The sequence below is a fragment of the Zerene cesonia genome, unplaced genomic scaffold (genome assembly GCF_012273895.1).
Source record: "Zerene cesonia ecotype Mississippi unplaced genomic scaffold, Zerene_cesonia_1.1 Zces_u003, whole genome shotgun sequence".
In the NCBI taxonomy this organism is placed as follows: domain Eukaryota; kingdom Metazoa; phylum Arthropoda; class Insecta; order Lepidoptera; family Pieridae; genus Zerene; species Zerene cesonia.
In genome coordinates, this window is record NW_024045133.1 from 2,481,351 (window position 1) to 2,498,054 (window position 16,704).

The 16,704-nt window shown below is 33.6% G+C and overlaps 2 protein-coding genes across 3 annotated transcripts in view; one reads left to right on the forward strand and one right to left on the reverse strand.

Annotated features, from left to right (window-relative positions):
* Nucleotides 1–1,702: 1,702 nt before the first annotated feature.
* The window catches only part of LOC119838510 (tubulin beta chain-like), a 26,193-nt gene continuing 11,191 nt past the window's right edge, over nucleotides 1,703–16,704 (forward strand). The window contains exons 1-5 of one of the 2 annotated variants that reach the window (XM_038364475.1): nucleotides 1,703–1,776; nucleotides 11,803–11,973; nucleotides 13,914–14,025; nucleotides 14,962–15,084; nucleotides 16,513–16,614. In XM_038364475.1, the coding sequence (XP_038220403.1) occupies nucleotides 11,917–11,973; nucleotides 13,914–14,025; nucleotides 14,962–15,084; nucleotides 16,513–16,614 (394 nt within the window). In that variant the 5' untranslated portion in view covers nucleotides 1,703–1,776; nucleotides 11,803–11,916. The remainder of the gene's footprint in view (nucleotides 1,777–11,802; nucleotides 11,974–13,913; nucleotides 14,026–14,961; nucleotides 15,085–16,512; nucleotides 16,615–16,704) is intronic. The other variant, XM_038364474.1, reaches the window with a different exon arrangement.
* LOC119838511 (transmembrane protein 267) lies at nucleotides 9,153–11,116 on the reverse strand. The gene is made up of 2 exons (XM_038364476.1): nucleotides 10,540–11,116; nucleotides 9,153–10,416 (listed from the first exon to the last, which is right to left on the reverse strand). Exons 1-2 carry the CDS (start codon nucleotides 10,816–10,818, stop codon nucleotides 10,087–10,089), a joined length of 609 nt encoding a protein of 202 aa, XP_038220404.1. The 5' UTR covers nucleotides 10,819–11,116; the 3' UTR covers nucleotides 9,153–10,086.

Genomic DNA, 16,704 nt, shown 5'->3' on the forward strand with positions numbered 1-16,704 from the left:
TCGTTTACCATCAGGCGAACCAACAGCTCAGTTGCCCGCTATGACATAAAAAGAAAGTGATATATCGCCAGCATTTCTTTCGTGGCGAATCTCTGTTAGTCTGAAGGTCTACTATATCGTATCATGGACGCATGGGTGATGTGAGGGTTCACCTGGTTAGCGACACGCTCAAGGGCGTCCCTTCTTGAGGGGGCCAGAAGCTTAAAGGAAATTCCCAGGGAATGAGATTTCACAGCGATAAAATGAGCTTATGTCACTCTCTCGCTATCTCTAGACATAGGACCAGACATTATAGACGAAAAAGACAAACATACAAACTCGCATTTATAACATAAGTAAGGATTAAAGATATTTCTTTTTTTTACGGCTAAAGACAATATCTCAAGAGATTACATACTAATCACTTACAGAGAAATACAATTATTTACATCATGTTTTTTTTTGGTTTTATGTGACTATTGACATTATTGACATATGTGACACTATCTTATACCTTTAAACGAGCAATTCTTGTATATATTATATATATATATATATATATATATATATATATATATATATATATATATATATATATATATATATATATATATATATATATATATATATATATATATATATATATATATATATATATATATATATATATATATATATATATATATAATTGGAATCTCGGAATCGGCTCCAACGATTTTCATGAAATTTAGTATATAGGTAGTTTCGGGGGCGATAAATCGATCTAGCTAGGAATCTTTTTTAGAAAATGTCATATTCGTGTTTTATCGACTTAAACTTACTTTTTAACAAATAGGAGGCGTTTGAGTAGTCCCAATTTATTATGACTCTTCCTGACATCTATTGGCGAATAATAATACTATATTTTGGCGAATAATTAAGTTTTTAAAACACAATTTATAAAAAAAAAAAACAAAAAAAAACCGAGCAAAGCTCGGTCATCCAGGTACTTTGGTTTTATGTGACGACCTTCAAATAAATGCTTTATTTGTATTAAATAACAAATATTTGATAAACTATAAATAGCGTACTGTCGTAGATAAAACGCATAGTCGACAGAAAAAACGGTAACAATCATCAATGACTATGAATTGGCGACGAAATGAGAGCGGGTTCCGTACGATTTATCTTTAACTAGCTTTTGTCTGCGGCTTCGCACGCGCTCAATTCAGAGTAGTTTAATAGTTTAAGAGATGTACATACAAATAAACCTTCCTCTTGAATCACTCTATCTATGAAAAAAAAACCTTATCAAAATCCGTTGCGTAATAAAGATTTAAGCATACGTATGATAAGTGGGTGACTAGGTCTGTTTACATCACCTCACCCAGCCCAATTATTGCTTCTTTTCCGTCGACAGTCCTATTCTTTTCCCATACCCCATAAAAGATTGCAGCGCGAGCGACCTGCTCTGTTCTCGGGCGGTGGTGATCGCTTACCATCAGGCGAACCACCAGCTCAGCTGTCGACTATTATATAAAAAAGGCCTACCGGTATCACGAACACATCAAACGGTGGACGAATTTTAATTTTTGCTACTTCTAAATCGCGTTTAAAATCCGTTGAAAAGTCCTTAATTACTAGTTTAGTATAGTTTAACAACAAATCGCATTAAAAACGCGTTATAACGTACAATTTCTAATCTTACAAAGCTATACGGAACTCCACGTCGCCAACTTTCATTTGGTCTCACTCGGACGCTTCAGTTGAGTTGATATCAAGTTGAAGTGTTGTTGTGTTTTTGTGTTGTGTTACAGTGTAATATTTGATATAATATTTAGCATAATATTTCTACCATACTATATTTATAGCTCGAGATGTATCACTGAAATTGATTCGATATCCTATCCTATTCCTATTCCTACTAGTCCTACTATCCTACTAATATTATAAACGCGAAAGTTTGTAAGGATGTGAGTGTGTTTGTTGCTCTTTCACGCAAAAACTACTGAACCGATTGCAATGAAATTTGGTACGTAGACAGCTGGACAATTGGAATACCATATAGGCAACTTTTTATCCCGATATTCCTACGGGATACGGACTTACGCGGGTGAAATTTTCAGTTTGACTATCAATCATTCAACCTCAATCTTGAATTATTTAGCAAGTAATTCTAGTTTCATATTAGTTTCTAGATATGTAGATATCTAGAAAATCGAGATAGAATCAATTCCGGTGGTAAGACTTGTACCTTTGTCGCTTCGCATTTGTTTTAGAACACGCAACCCCGTATCTTAATCCAAAAAGGGGTTTTATTTATTTATTTATTTATGCTTTATTGTTTTGGAATACTTACAAATTGAGACTTAACCTAGGGAACATTATCACAAGTGGCGGTCTTATCGCTAAATAGCGATTTCTTCCAGACAACCGGTTGTACTGAGAGAAGTTAAAATAGAAGATAGGAGTAGGGAAGAGCTTTTTTCTTTGAGCTTTTGTAGGGAAGGGTTTTCTTAAAAGGTAAAAGATTATATTATTGCAAAAAGGGGATTTTATAAGTTTATATTCGGAGAACGAATGCTTTGATTAAATTAAGTTTAAAGTAATTAAGTAAACAAATAGATAAATGTGTTTTATATTATTCTGTTGATGCGAGAATTGATTAAATTCGTAAACATTCGGATAGCGATTATTATCGCGTTTAAAAATAGATAAATTAATTTTTATTGTACCCAATATTAACATGATATCTAAAACTAGCTGCGACCCGTGTATTTACCCGTATAAATGAGTTATTCAATAATCCCAATGTTCGCGTGGGAATTAGGTTGGAAAAGACGTAACCTATAAGCGTAGACAGACGGACAGACATACAGAAATAAAACGAATAAAATATTTATTTGGTACATGAATTATGAATTAGCATGTATTTAGTTGAAAGACGTTATTATTATATTGCTTAGAGACACTTCAATTTAATTTATTGGTATAAAAACATAAAATTATCGTGTCCCCGTGTTTTTTAATTTAAACTGTCCTCTGAAATCGCTTGACCGGTTGTCTTTTTTATAAATTTTTAATCTCATAGCATATGCTATTAAATATAATTAATGATTAATTTGTGATAATTTTATGTAGGTCGGAAAATAGATCGTTATTTTTTTAGTAAATGTATTCTGAATCAGTTAAATATTAAAATTAGTAGAAGATACAAATATTAAAATTTTATTTTCTCAGCTGACGACACAAAATATCTATACTAATATTATAAAGTTGAAGAGTTTGTTTGTTTGAACGCACTAATCTCAGGAACTATTGGTTCGATGTGAAATATTATTTCAGCGTTAGATAGCCCATTTATTGAGGAAGGCTATAAGCTATATGTACGAAGGCGGGGCGAACCGGTCTTATATAAAACGGAGAGGTGACTGACTGACTAATCTGTCAACGCACAGCCCAAACTACTGGACGGATTGGGCTGAAATTTGGCATGAAGATAGCCACTTTGATGTAGACATCCACTGAGAAAGGGTTTTGATGAATTCAACCCCCAAGGGGATAAAATAGGGGATGTAAGTTACCCTGAAAATTTGTGTTGCCCACGCGCACGATAGGTAGTTTTCTATACAGTTTTTGCTAATTAAAAAGCGAAAGTTAAAGTTGATTGAAATTTAATTAAGTAAGAACGACATCGAATCTTGAAATTTAGCACAGAAATAAATTAGATTTTACAAAGTGAAGTCCCGTAGTGGGGTATGGGGCAGATGATATACATCTGTTTCACTGATCGATTTTCTTTACGAACAAGTAGGTGATCAGCCTTCTCTGTCCTGCCAGACCGAGACATTTTTTTTTTTTTGTGCGTCCCCACCGGGAACCGAAGCCAGGACCCGTCGGTTTTAGGGTCACGATTTAACCTAAACTAGGCATTGGGGTATCTGGCAGAATCATCAGCGTTGTAGGGACTTTCCTACAACATTATGCTGAGCCAGGGCCTTTCTGCAGCCACAACGCACACACTTATATACTGTTATTATTAGAAATCTGTTCTTCTCATCATTGTTCTTAATTTTTCTTTCTTTTTTATGTCTTTTTTTGTAATTGTTTTTATTATTGTGTATGTTTGTTTGGTTGCAATAAATCATTTGTATTATTATTATTATTATTATTATAACCACTGTTAGAGATAAATAAGTTTGAAATAACATAAATATGGGTTAATATTTGTCCACTTATGGTTTCTTTTCTTATGAGTTACTAGCTGCGCCCCGCGGTTTCACCTGCGTAAGTCCGTATCCCGTTGGAATATCCGTATAAAAAGTTGCCTATATGTTATTCCAGTTAGCCAGCTGTCTACGTACCAAATTTCATTGCAATCGGTCCAGTAGTTATTGCGTGAAAGAGCAACAAACACACACACATCCTTACAAACTTTCGCATTTATAATATTAGTATTTAAAAATAACTATAGCAGAAACTGTAAATGATTCTTCAACCCAAACATATCCACATACACCAATATTTAAAGAGACTTTGTATTTTTCTTTGTTTGTTTGCAGTGGATACACTCAAAAAATACTGGTCCGATTTTAAAAAATCTTTTACCATTAGAACGCTGCAACTTCGCTGAGTGACATAGGCTATATATGTACCACGGGTTAAGCCGCAAAAAGGACATAAATTAGATTTTATCAAGGATAATATATTCCCGGAAATCTTTTGCCAGTCTCGCTTACAGTAAAAGTGTAACACTTTCCAATATTTGTACATACATCTTTCTTGAAGTCGGTTTTATAACCATGTGAACAAAATAATTGGAACGTGGGTAAAGTTCTAAGTAGCGAGATTAAAGACTTATTAATGAATGAATTTGAACGCATAACGTCATCTGTGTTAAAATGAATCCAAGTTTAAGATATGCAAACTAAAATAATACTAGCTGCGCCCCGCTGTTTCACCCTCGTAAGTCCGTATCCCGTAGGAATATCGGGATAAGAAGTTGCTTATGTGTTATTCCAGTTGTCCAGCTATCTACGTACCAAATTTCATTGCAATCGGTTTATTAGTTTTTGCGTGAAAGAGTAACAAACATTCATACACATACATCCATCCTCACAAACTTTCACATTTATAGTATTAGTAGGATAGGGATTAGCTTCCGCACGCGACTTCACCCGCGTGAAATAGTTACTTTGGGCTGACGCCAACTCGCAGCGCACGCAGCGGAAGCTCTCAATAGGGAAACATCCCCAGATTTTAAAACATTATTCATTGGTGCTCAGTTCCTATTGGTCTTAGCATGCTGATATATAGCCTATAGCCTTCCTCAATATGGGCTATCAAACACTGAGAGAATTTTTCAAATCGGACCAGTAGTTCCTGAGATTAGCGCGTTTTAGCAAAAAAATATACAAAAATTTCTTTTTTATATTATATAATATACCTATATTTTATAATCCAGTAGTTTCTGGAAACATTGTGTTCAAACAAACAAACTTCATAGATATTAATTAAGATGAAGGTAGTTCGCAAACAACAACATTTGTATGACCTTCAAGACATGTAACAACTCAGTCTCCCCGTGACCGCGCTCGCTGTAAAGTGTTCGAAACGTCGGGTTAATAATATAATGAATAAATCGCGTTTAAAATCCGTTAAAGTCTCTAAACTCTAAATATATAATACTCGTGTAAAATCAAACGCAAGAAAAATACTATATATCAATTAATTTATCACTTAAATAATTCTAACAATGCGTCAAGGCGATATGTATAATAAAATGATTATCCGTAACTACGCCGCCTACAAAATCATAAAATCTCATTAGAACCGGTACAGTTAGCGAAGGTGTATAATGTGATATAATTGGCCACATTCATTTTATCAAGATGATGCCTTCAATGGGACGAAAATTAATCTTAACGTAAGGAAATGGACTTTTAAACGCTGGCGATACAGTCTTTAGGAGATCATATCACGCCTACGAGATTCGTTGTTTGTCAGGTAGGTGTAAAGTGCCTATCTATTCGTCTGAAGTTGAAGAGTTGGTTTGTTTGAACGTGAATCGCAGGAACAGCTAGATTGATTTTGAAAAATTCTTTCATCGTTGGATATTTTCGTGATCCTTTTAAGCTGTGGACTTTTTAATACTTACTAGAGCGGATAGCTAGTATCCTACTTCCTATCCTACTTATATATTAATATTGTAAATGCGAAAGTTTGTAAGGGTTTGTGTGTGTGTTTGTTGCTCTTTCACGCAAAAACTACTGAACGGATTACAATGATATTTGGTACGTAGACAGCTGGACAACTGGAATAACACATAGGCAAATTTTTATCCCAATATTCCTACGGGATACGGACTTACGCGGGTGAAACCGCGGGGCGCAACTAGTAATCCTCGTAGTAAAAGGGAGCCGTTTTGCCCTGTGGGTCGTTTTATTAGCAAATTGATTCATGCAGTCAATTAAGTCTCATATTCATTAATAATTTATTTTACAAGAATAAAACAAAGCGTATGCATACAAATTGATCTGTGGGACTTATCTTGGGCAATAATGTGTAGGGTCCTCTCCAGTGGCGTAGCTAGGGGGACAAGGGCCCTGGTGCATAGGGAAAGAATCGGGCCCTCCTCCCCTCTTTCCGCCTTCCTCCCCTCTTTCAAAGCTGAGGTTAGAGGGCCCCCTAAGCTCCGGGGCCCTGGTACACTGCACCACCTGGCCCTATTATAGCTACGCCACTGGTCCTCTCTTTCCGGAAGTCAATTAATACTTACAATGTCTATTACGTAAGAAATCATGTTCTCCGGCTTCGCCCGTGGTACATATATAGCCTACAGCCTCCCTCAAAAAATGGGCTATCTAACACTGAAAGAACTTTCAAATCGGACCAGTAATTCCTGAGATTAGTGCGTTCAAACAAACAATCTCTTCAGCTTTATAATATATAGATATACATAACCTAAAAACAATAGAGTTACTGCGTATAGGGACAGATAATAAAATACTATGGTATGGTAGGTATAGTATTATTATATTATCTGTGGTACAGGTAAGTGAAATTGTATGTTATACTCAGTTACACGCTATTTTAGCATAGACAATTACGTTCCGTATACTCTGTTTTATCGGAAACATAAATATTAATGAATTTAACCATACATAAATTACGTGAGTGTGAAAAAAACCTGATACAGTAGTTTCCGTTGCTTATTTCATACAAATTTTATTTGTGGTAGTCGAGCACGCTTCGGCACGAATTAGGTCAGCTAGCACCGGGGAAGTACCACACCCCCACAGAAGATCAAATGCATTAGCCGCTTGAAGGATTAGGTACTTTCCCAGTGCGAGCTGGACAAATTCGTGCCGAAGCGTGCTCGGCTCTCGGTTTCCACATAAATACAATCCCAGAATATAATATCACTACATAGTATGAGATAAACTAGCTTTCCGCTTTCTGTGTCTATATGCTTAAATCTTTAAAATAACGCAACAGATTTTGATGCGTTTTTTAACAGATCGAGTGATTCAAGAGACACTTCCCTATAATTAATGCGTGCGAAGCCGCAGGCAAAAGCTAGTATTGCATAAAAATGCATTTAAAACATTTGGTCGGGAAATTGAAATAAAATAACCATTATTTAACAATTCAAATAAAACATGTATATTTTCAATTAAAAAACATAGTTATTAAAAATATTATTTAAAAAAAAAACAAAAATAATCAAAAACAAACACAAAGCATCGAAACCGAACCACGAAAATAATGCTATCTATATTAAATCACTCGGTTTTACGTATAATTGAATTAATTTAAAGCATTGGGTTAAATACACCTATTTCTTCTCCTATAACACTTTGATTATTTACATTTCCAATGTATGTAGATCATTTCATGGGAATTGCGGTATTAAACGTGATAATAACTTAACAAATATAAATGATTGACAGATATAATTGCAAAAGAGCAACTACAGAGTTTCCTATCGGCTCTTCTCTGTACAAACTCCTTTTCGAGTCGACGGTAAACATTTTCTATAAAGCGAAAAAAATACAGTCGAATTTATAGCCTCCTCTTTTTCTGAAGTCGGTTGAAAAGCACTTTTAAAAGAAGTAAGTTAAATAATTGTTTAACAAATTTAAATATCACTAGCTGTGACCCGCGGTTGAAACCGCGTAAGTCCGTATCCCGTAGGAATATCGGTATAAAAAGTGCCTATGTGTTATTTCAGTTGTCCAGCTATCTACGAAGCAAAATAGTATTATTATTCACCAATAGATGTCAGGAAAAAAACACGAATATGACATTTTCTAAAAAAAATTCCTAGCTAGATCGATTTATCGCCCCCGAAACCCCCTATATACTAAATTTTATGAAAATCGTTGGAGCCGATTCCGAGATTCCAATTATATATATATATATATATATATACAAGAATTGCTCGTTTAAAGGTATAAGATAAATAAATAATATCATAATTAAATAATTGTTTAACAAATTTAAATATCGTAATTAAAAATGGCGGAATAATTCCAAGTATATAAAGTTATTGTGAAGCTGATGATTTAAAACTTATAATCAAATCTTAATATTTTCTTCATATATTTACACGAAACTAAAGAACAAATAATTCTTTGAATAATTCCCATATTTCCGAAAGTGATACGCCATTATCAATGTTTACAAAGCATTATTAAACTATTTTTAAAAACGGCAAAAAAAAAAAGTCAAAATTGCATACAGCGCCATCTAATCACGAACTACGTAAACTCCAGTTACTTTCAGTTACTATGGAAACTAGATAACAGCTAATAAATATATAAAAAGCACAAACAAATACACGAAAATTCAAACGAAACAAAATATCAAAACACACTGTCTTTTTCAATTATTACTATAACATATACTTTAAAATATAATAACTTCCTATGGGAGAGTAAACTTCATTACGTAACGCGTTACAGCGCCAGACTGTCTAGCTTCCCTTTCTCTCACGCATAGGGTAGCGGTAGGCAGACTATTCCTCTCTCACTCTAACCCACAGCGCTAGCCATATTTAAATTAAACTTCCATGTCGCGTGACAGTTTTTTCTTTCATACAAAATATTAATATAACAAGATAATATAAAAAATACTATATAATATAATGTGTGCAAATACTTACTTATCATAAACAATAAAGTATTTAAATGAATTAAGGTTAATTGTTATAAATAACTTATAAACGGTCCATAAAATTTAATAAAAAGTAAAAATCTGTTTGCTATGGAATCTATTATGAGAGTTATTTGCATGTGTGACATACAGATAAATTTAATATTAATATATACATCACACAATCAAATCTATAAGGCTTTAAATTTCCTACAAAATTAACAATATCATCATATAATAACATTTCTATTCTTTCAAAATTTCTCATTTATAAAGCATTTCAATGCTATAAAACTACAATTAAATATTAAGATAGCCAAGGCTGTAATAAATATCAATAAAATCTAGTAGTTTAATTGCAGTGGATTGAATATTCTATTATCTATGCCATACACATGGTTTAGATAATTTTATCATCATTGACAACATAAATTCTTTTAATTAAATATTACCAATATATAAACATTCTTTAAGGGGACTACAAGAGCTATTGTAACGTACACACACAATGATACAATCAACCAACAGCTCTGTCGGCACACAGGGTCACACGCACACATGCGTACATACCATCACTCAGAAATAAGAATACGCAATTTATTATGATTCGATTGATTGTGCTAAAAAATAATTCATTATTACATTACTGTTTCTATATTCTCTATTAAAATACTATGTTAAAAAATGCTATTTTTTTTGTCATATTATACTTCAATGTATTAGCAAGGCTTATAATCATCAAAAAAAAAATGTTCCATGACATTTAAGTGATTTTTTGTATGATATACAATTTGAAGCATTATCTTTTTAACACACTATAAAAATTAGCATATATCCTGAAAAATATAATACATTTTACTGGTTACTTTGTACTCTAGTGGAACATACAATTAAGGTCATCATAAAACATGCTTTAAGTTCTTGCTGTCCCCTTACAGGTACCAAATATGGTATTAAACATGTGAATAAATACTAAGCCAGCATACTATACTGTACAACAGTATCTTTACTCTGTGGTTTGAAATATTGAAAAACATACACAAATATCATTGGCAGAATTGATAGAACAGTTATATATAAATACTTTGGTATGGGTTGTGTGTGTCCGTATGGGTAAAACCACAGACCTCTGCGATTAGCGTCTCGAATGTGATGACTGGTATACGCTATTGTCAGCATGAAGGTCAAAATGTATATGTTAAGTTTTCTATGCAGGTAGCTGTATAGAAATAATATTGATGTGACGGCAAACCATAATGAAGAACAGTGCAGGAATCCACGGTGTTTTAGATTGTTTAGATCCTGAAAAGTCATTTATGTTAGTGAATGTTGAATTTGATATTAAATATGTGTTCTCATAACTAAATAGAAGAATATGTTAACTTATTAGATACATTATTACTTATTTCATCGTTTTTAAATTACCTTAATATGTATAGATTTCGCAACAACAAAATGATCGATATCTATCAATGAGGCAACAATTGTGCAAAATATGACATTGTAGAGCCAAGCTTGCCTCGTCACGAGTATGTTTTCGAAAAATAACAGCGCTGATAGAAATCCGATGCTGGCGTGTATGAAATTATCTGTTAAAGCTCTATATACAAAAGAGTTAGAGTATCTTGAGTGAAAAACTAAATAATCACCAATGAACGCTGTTATAAATATCGACACCGATAGGAAAATTCTGACGGACCTCATGTTTTTGTTCAAGTTTTTATCATTTCACTTTGATTTAGCGAGATTATTCGCACATTTTCTTATATTATGTACTGTATTTTTTTCAGAATTATCTGATTTCTTTCATTGTTTATTTGGAATTTCTTGAATTTTGGTTTAATTTATATTTTAATGTGTAACATATTTTACAAAGTTTTTAAATAGCTCTATATTTATTATTTACATTACAACTCTAGCCTCTATTCTAGTCACAATATTGGACGTATTTGACAGCTGACAGAATAATGTTAGTTTAAAAACAATAAACTATTTACTTTATCAGAATTAAATAAACTATTGTATCTTTTCATTAAATTTATTTTGCATTTTAAATCTCTTCTTTGATATTGTTTTTGATTTTGTACTTGTGATTGTCAGTTAAATATTGCTTTTTAAAGAAGTTATTTTCAATGTATGAAAATTATCATTTATTCGAAATGTATTTGACAGGTCATGATGATGATAAAAATTAAAAGTACTTTATCCAAGGAGTAGGCACTACGAGTAGCTTTTCTACCTAACTTAGATAGATAATACTATAACATAGATTGTACTATAATTTTTGTAATGCGACTTTATTACCATATAATTATTACTGTATAATTCTTAATTTTTCATTTAGGTATTCAGTCACTGATATAAATTTATTCAAATTGAAATTTTTCGAGCTAAAGAAATATACGTTAAAGATAACATTATATTTTATTAAGATATCAATATCATTAAATTTATCTTAACATCTGTAGAGTACTTCAGGAAATAAATTTAAAACTGTGTCCTACTATTTTACAACCGAAGGTCGATTTTATAATCATCGACAGAAATACACCACACCTAACAGATTAATATTTTTACACTCAATATCCATTATACATTGACCTATATCAGTGAAAATTTTGTACTATCACGTAGTTCTATCCATAATGGCCGATCTAATCCTTATCATCGGTTATCACTCCATTATAGATAAGAGATATTCGATTTCCAAGTCTGTCATAATGCTAGGAAATGTGCAATAAAAAATACTGAATTCGAGTGAATTTTCGTGTGATTTGTTTTCTATTAGTTTCTTTTGTGAAAATGCGTGAAATTGTGCACGTGCAGGCTGGCCAGTGTGGCAACCAAATTGGATCAAAGGTTAGTATTTCTTTTTCTTTTTTTTTTATATTGCGGTGCATTGGATTACGTAAATGAATGCAATGACGGCCGGCATTGCGTGTAACCTTTTTGGACGTTAATTACCTACATAGATTTTTAATGAATTATTGTGTAAATGATTATTAACATGTTATATTTATAGTTCCAATTGTGTATATATTGCTAATTATTTACCACATCGTATACAAAAAACGTTTTTAAAATTTTAATTTATAAGAATAGGTTATTATATCGTATTTTATTTATTTCACGATGTGGAAATGAGACAAAAGGTTTTTCTAAGTAGGTAATACTGTCTCCTTTTATTCTACATATAGCCCTGTTTTCAAAAAGTCTAGAAAAATTAAAACAGCTATTTGTATTATGTAATTTTTTTATGAAGAGTTAATTAAATACTCTTGTAGACTATGAATGTGCTTCATTCGGTCATTGAACTTTGACCCGATTGAATAAACGTGTTTGTTTTTTTTTATTTTGGTTCTATATTTGAAATTTAAATGCATTTTATCATTCGCTCACCACGGATACCCCTACTTTTTAATTTAAATATGTGATTAGTTTATTACTAGCCTTCCGCATATGGCTTCGCCCGTATAGTCCAAGAAAAATCTACAGTATCGGATTTTACCCACATAGTTTTGTTTCAGGATTAAAACGGACTTGTGTTTTTCTCGGGTCTCAAACTATCTCCGTATCAAATTTCATTCAAATTAGTTTAGTGGGTTAGGAGTGAATAAGCGACACAGTTACTATCGCTAGTTAAAATGAGTAAAAGATAGAGAAATAAGCAAATGATACCTATTTTAATGATTGCCTTATCGCATACGGTTTCTTCGAAAAACCGATATCAATAAATATAATATAAAATATACTTTCTGATAAGTACAATTAAAAGGTACATACTGCAAAAATGATATCTACACATATCTAATTTTTAGTTTTATAGCATTGCAATGAGATTATTAAAGATTGCATGATTGAATGATTGAAAAAAGAACTGATCGTTACGGCTTCGGCAAAATGGCGCGAGTTCAAATCCCGCTTCGTGATCCAATTTTTCTTTGAAAATTTCCAATACGATCATCAAAATAAGGAATGTTTTATTCGGTAGATTAAAAATCTAAAAATCTATATTTTTCTGATACAGTGAATGAATCACAGCTTATTTAAAGGTCATCTTCACAGTAAAGACTTAGGATGATAAATATCTTCCTATATAAATCTATTCATCATCATCAGCGCATACATGTCTCCACTGCAGGGACATAGCCATAAGGGTTTAGGGCATAAGCCACTCACCAGGCTCTTATGAGGGTTCAGGTACACCACGCTGGCCAAGTGCCACATATCGTCGAACTTTTGATTCTTGGACATGCCCGAATTCTTCACGATGTTTTCTTTCACTCATTCAAGCAGTGGCTATGTTGGTAATTAAAAAAAACATACAGTTCAATACATTATAAACCATACTTTAATCTTATTAAGAATATCTATTCAATCGAATTTTTTATGACATAGCGGGCAACTGAGCTGGTGGTTGGCCCGATGGTAAGCGATCACCACCGCCCATGAACATTAGCAAAGGTAGCTGCAAAATAATGCGCAACCCGCTATAAAGGAGTGAGGGATAAAGAAAGGATTGTCGACTGGATGTAAGAATGGGCTGGGAAGGGTGAGGAAAAGGAAACAGGCCTCCGGCTTCGGTGATGATGTGATTATTATGTAATGAACTAGCTGTCCCCGTGGTTTTACCCACGTAGTATCTGATGTTATGCCGCCTCAAGCCTTCCTCAATAAATGGGCTATCTAACACTGATAGGTTTTTCAAATCAATCAGTAGTTCCTGAGATTAACCCTTTCAACCAAACAAACTCTTCAGCTTCGTGATATTATATAGATAACATAAAAACTGTTCACAGTTCTGGGAGGTCATATCCCACGAGCATGCAGTGGGTCCGGATGGTATATATGCAGGGAAGAGCCCCATCCTCGAAGAGAGACTCAACGTGTACTATAGCGAGGCTTCCAGTGGTGAGCATTTCTCAACTCTCATTCCTACCAATTATACAGTGTCCCGCTGATGGTGTATAAAAAGTGAAGTCCCGTGTCCCCTACTGGGGTATGGGGCAGATGATATACATCTGTTTCACTGATCGATTTTCTTTATGGACAAGTAGGTGATCAGCCTTCTGTGTCCTGCCAGACCGAGACTTTTTTTTACTGTCCACCGGGAATCGAACCCAGGACCCCTCGGTTCTACACTCACGCGTTTACCACTGTACCAAGGAGGCGTCACCGCTGATGGTGTATGCTCTATGGTATTTATCGAATTGCAGACGCTGATAACGAAAAAAAAAAATTAAAATGTAAATTCCTTGTTTGATATTTTTTTTAATATACGTATTTCTCCGCTAATGTGGACATTGTGCCTCTGAAAACATAACCTTAAATGTAAGTGTGCGTGCGTTCAAAATTGGACGGAGGGGCCAGTTAGGGGTGTACACATAGAGCTATAAAAATTAATCGATTAGGAAAAATATGCATCAGAGATTATATTAAGTATTTTTTACGTAAATAGCGTATTAAAAACTATAAATTCCGTTAAGGTGGAACACCCTGTATTTATTCCATTGAATTTTTCATACAAACTATCAAATATATATCTTCTTAACATATAAAAATCCTGTGTCATGATGTATGTTCTCAATAAATTATTCACCAACTCAACTGATTTTGATGAAATTTGGCATTTTATGCGTAATTTGGTCCAACTTAAGATATGGGATAGTTTTTATTTCGATTAATTAACCCAATAATTTATAATCTTATTATGTTAAATTATTGCTTAGCCACAGCAACGCGTGGCCGGGTATACTAGTTTTATATACGAAACAGAATAACAGTATACATAAAGCCTTTTTTCGAATATATTCTATTGTATAAATAAAACCTTATTACACATTTTAGGTAAATATGTTCCCCGCGCTGTGCTGGTGGACCTGGAGCCAGGTACCATGGACTCCGTGAGGTCTGGCCCGTATGGGGAACTCTTTAGACCCGACAACTTTGTCTTCGGACAAAGCGGCGCTGGTGAGTGATGATTCTATTAATCAACAGTTTAGTACAGTCCCAGAATACATAAACGTAATAAAAACAGCATGGCGAGTACTGAAAATGGAGTCTTATTGCTATCTAATTAAGATAGCATTTGGCCACCGCTTTGTTAACTTTAAATTGTATATCGTTTTAATATCAATCTGTGTTCCCCGACGACTACAATTTAACGGTCTCATCCAAATATAAAGATATCATCATTTTTTGTCTGCCTTCACTGCTGGGACACAGGCCTCCTACGAGGGTCCAGGCCATAATCCACCACGCTGGCCAAGTGCGAGTTAGCATATATCACATGTCGTCGAACTTTTGATTCTCGGACATGCCGGTTTCCTCACGATGTTTTCTTTCACCGTTTTAAGCAGTGGTGATGTTATCTACATGTGCAGATTAATTGAAAAATCAATTTATTTTTGCACGCTCGCCCGGTCTCGAACCCCGACTTATCGATTTCTCACCACTGAGCCACCACTGCTTTTTTGAAAAAAATGATATCGGTCCATATAAAAGACTAAGAGGATCTGAGATATTTCATATAACGAAGTGTTAAAATGTTGTGACAAAAATACGCTCCAATGATAGAATCAACTACTCGTACATTGTCTCCTTTGCTTTTATACACATAAACGTAAGGAAATTATTTAATCCTAGTGATTCTCATGAGGATAATACGATTAACTCATGAAATTATCGTATTTCCATCGATCCTTGATAAGTGTATAAAGTTTTAATTAAATCTGAACATTCAAATTGGGTAAATATCGAATAAAAAGGCGTCGGATACATACAAACATACAATTAAATCCTATGCTACTAATATTATTGCGAAAGTATGTAAGGATGTGTGTGTTTGTTGCTCTTTCACGCAGAAACTACTGAACCGATTGCAATTAAATTTGCTACGTAGACAGCTGGACAACTGGAATAACATATAGGCAACTTTTTATCCCGATATTCCTACGGGATACGGACTTATGCGGGTGAAACCGTGGGGCGCAGCTAGTGTAATATAAGGTTACAGCAAGCATTTTACTTTTCGTAAAATCAAATCATTGAGTTTAGATAAATTTAATTAGTATAGATAAAATCAAATCAAATTATCAATCGGCCATTGATATGAAAATCAAATAATTCAAAATTGGATCAAAACCAACGATATTTACTTTCAATTTAAATATTTATTTTATTATATAAAGCTGTAGAGTTTGTTTGTTTGAACGCGCTAATCTCAAGAACTACTGGTCCGTTTTGAAAAATTCTTTTATTTTTAAATAGCCCATTAATTTAGCTAGTTATAGATAACACTACATATTATAAAGTAAACTCCCGCGTTTATGATATGTAAACATTAAATATGCACAAAAAATACAAAAATAAAGAAACGATAAACATTTCTATCATCAGGAAACAACTGGGCCAAGGGCCATTACACAGAAGGTGCGGAGTTGGTGGACGCAGTGTTAGACGTTATCCGGAAAGAGTCGGAGGGATGCGATTGCTTACAAGGTAAAACAATTCATATTAATAATAATAATAAGCCCGCAGGGCACCTTGTGGCGAGGTGACGGGGAGTAGCGCCCCCGCGGTCCTTAGTTC

Excerpts from the sequence above, each read along its gene's own strand:
- LOC119838511 (XM_038364476.1), bottom strand. The coding sequence starts at position 10,818 with ATGAGGTCCGTCAGAATTTTCCTATCGGTGTCGATATTTATAACAGCG. Across the intron at positions 10,417-10,539 it reads CGAAATCTATACATATTAAG|GATCTAAACAATCTAAAACA; the intron begins GTAATTTAAAAA and ends ATGACTTTTCAG.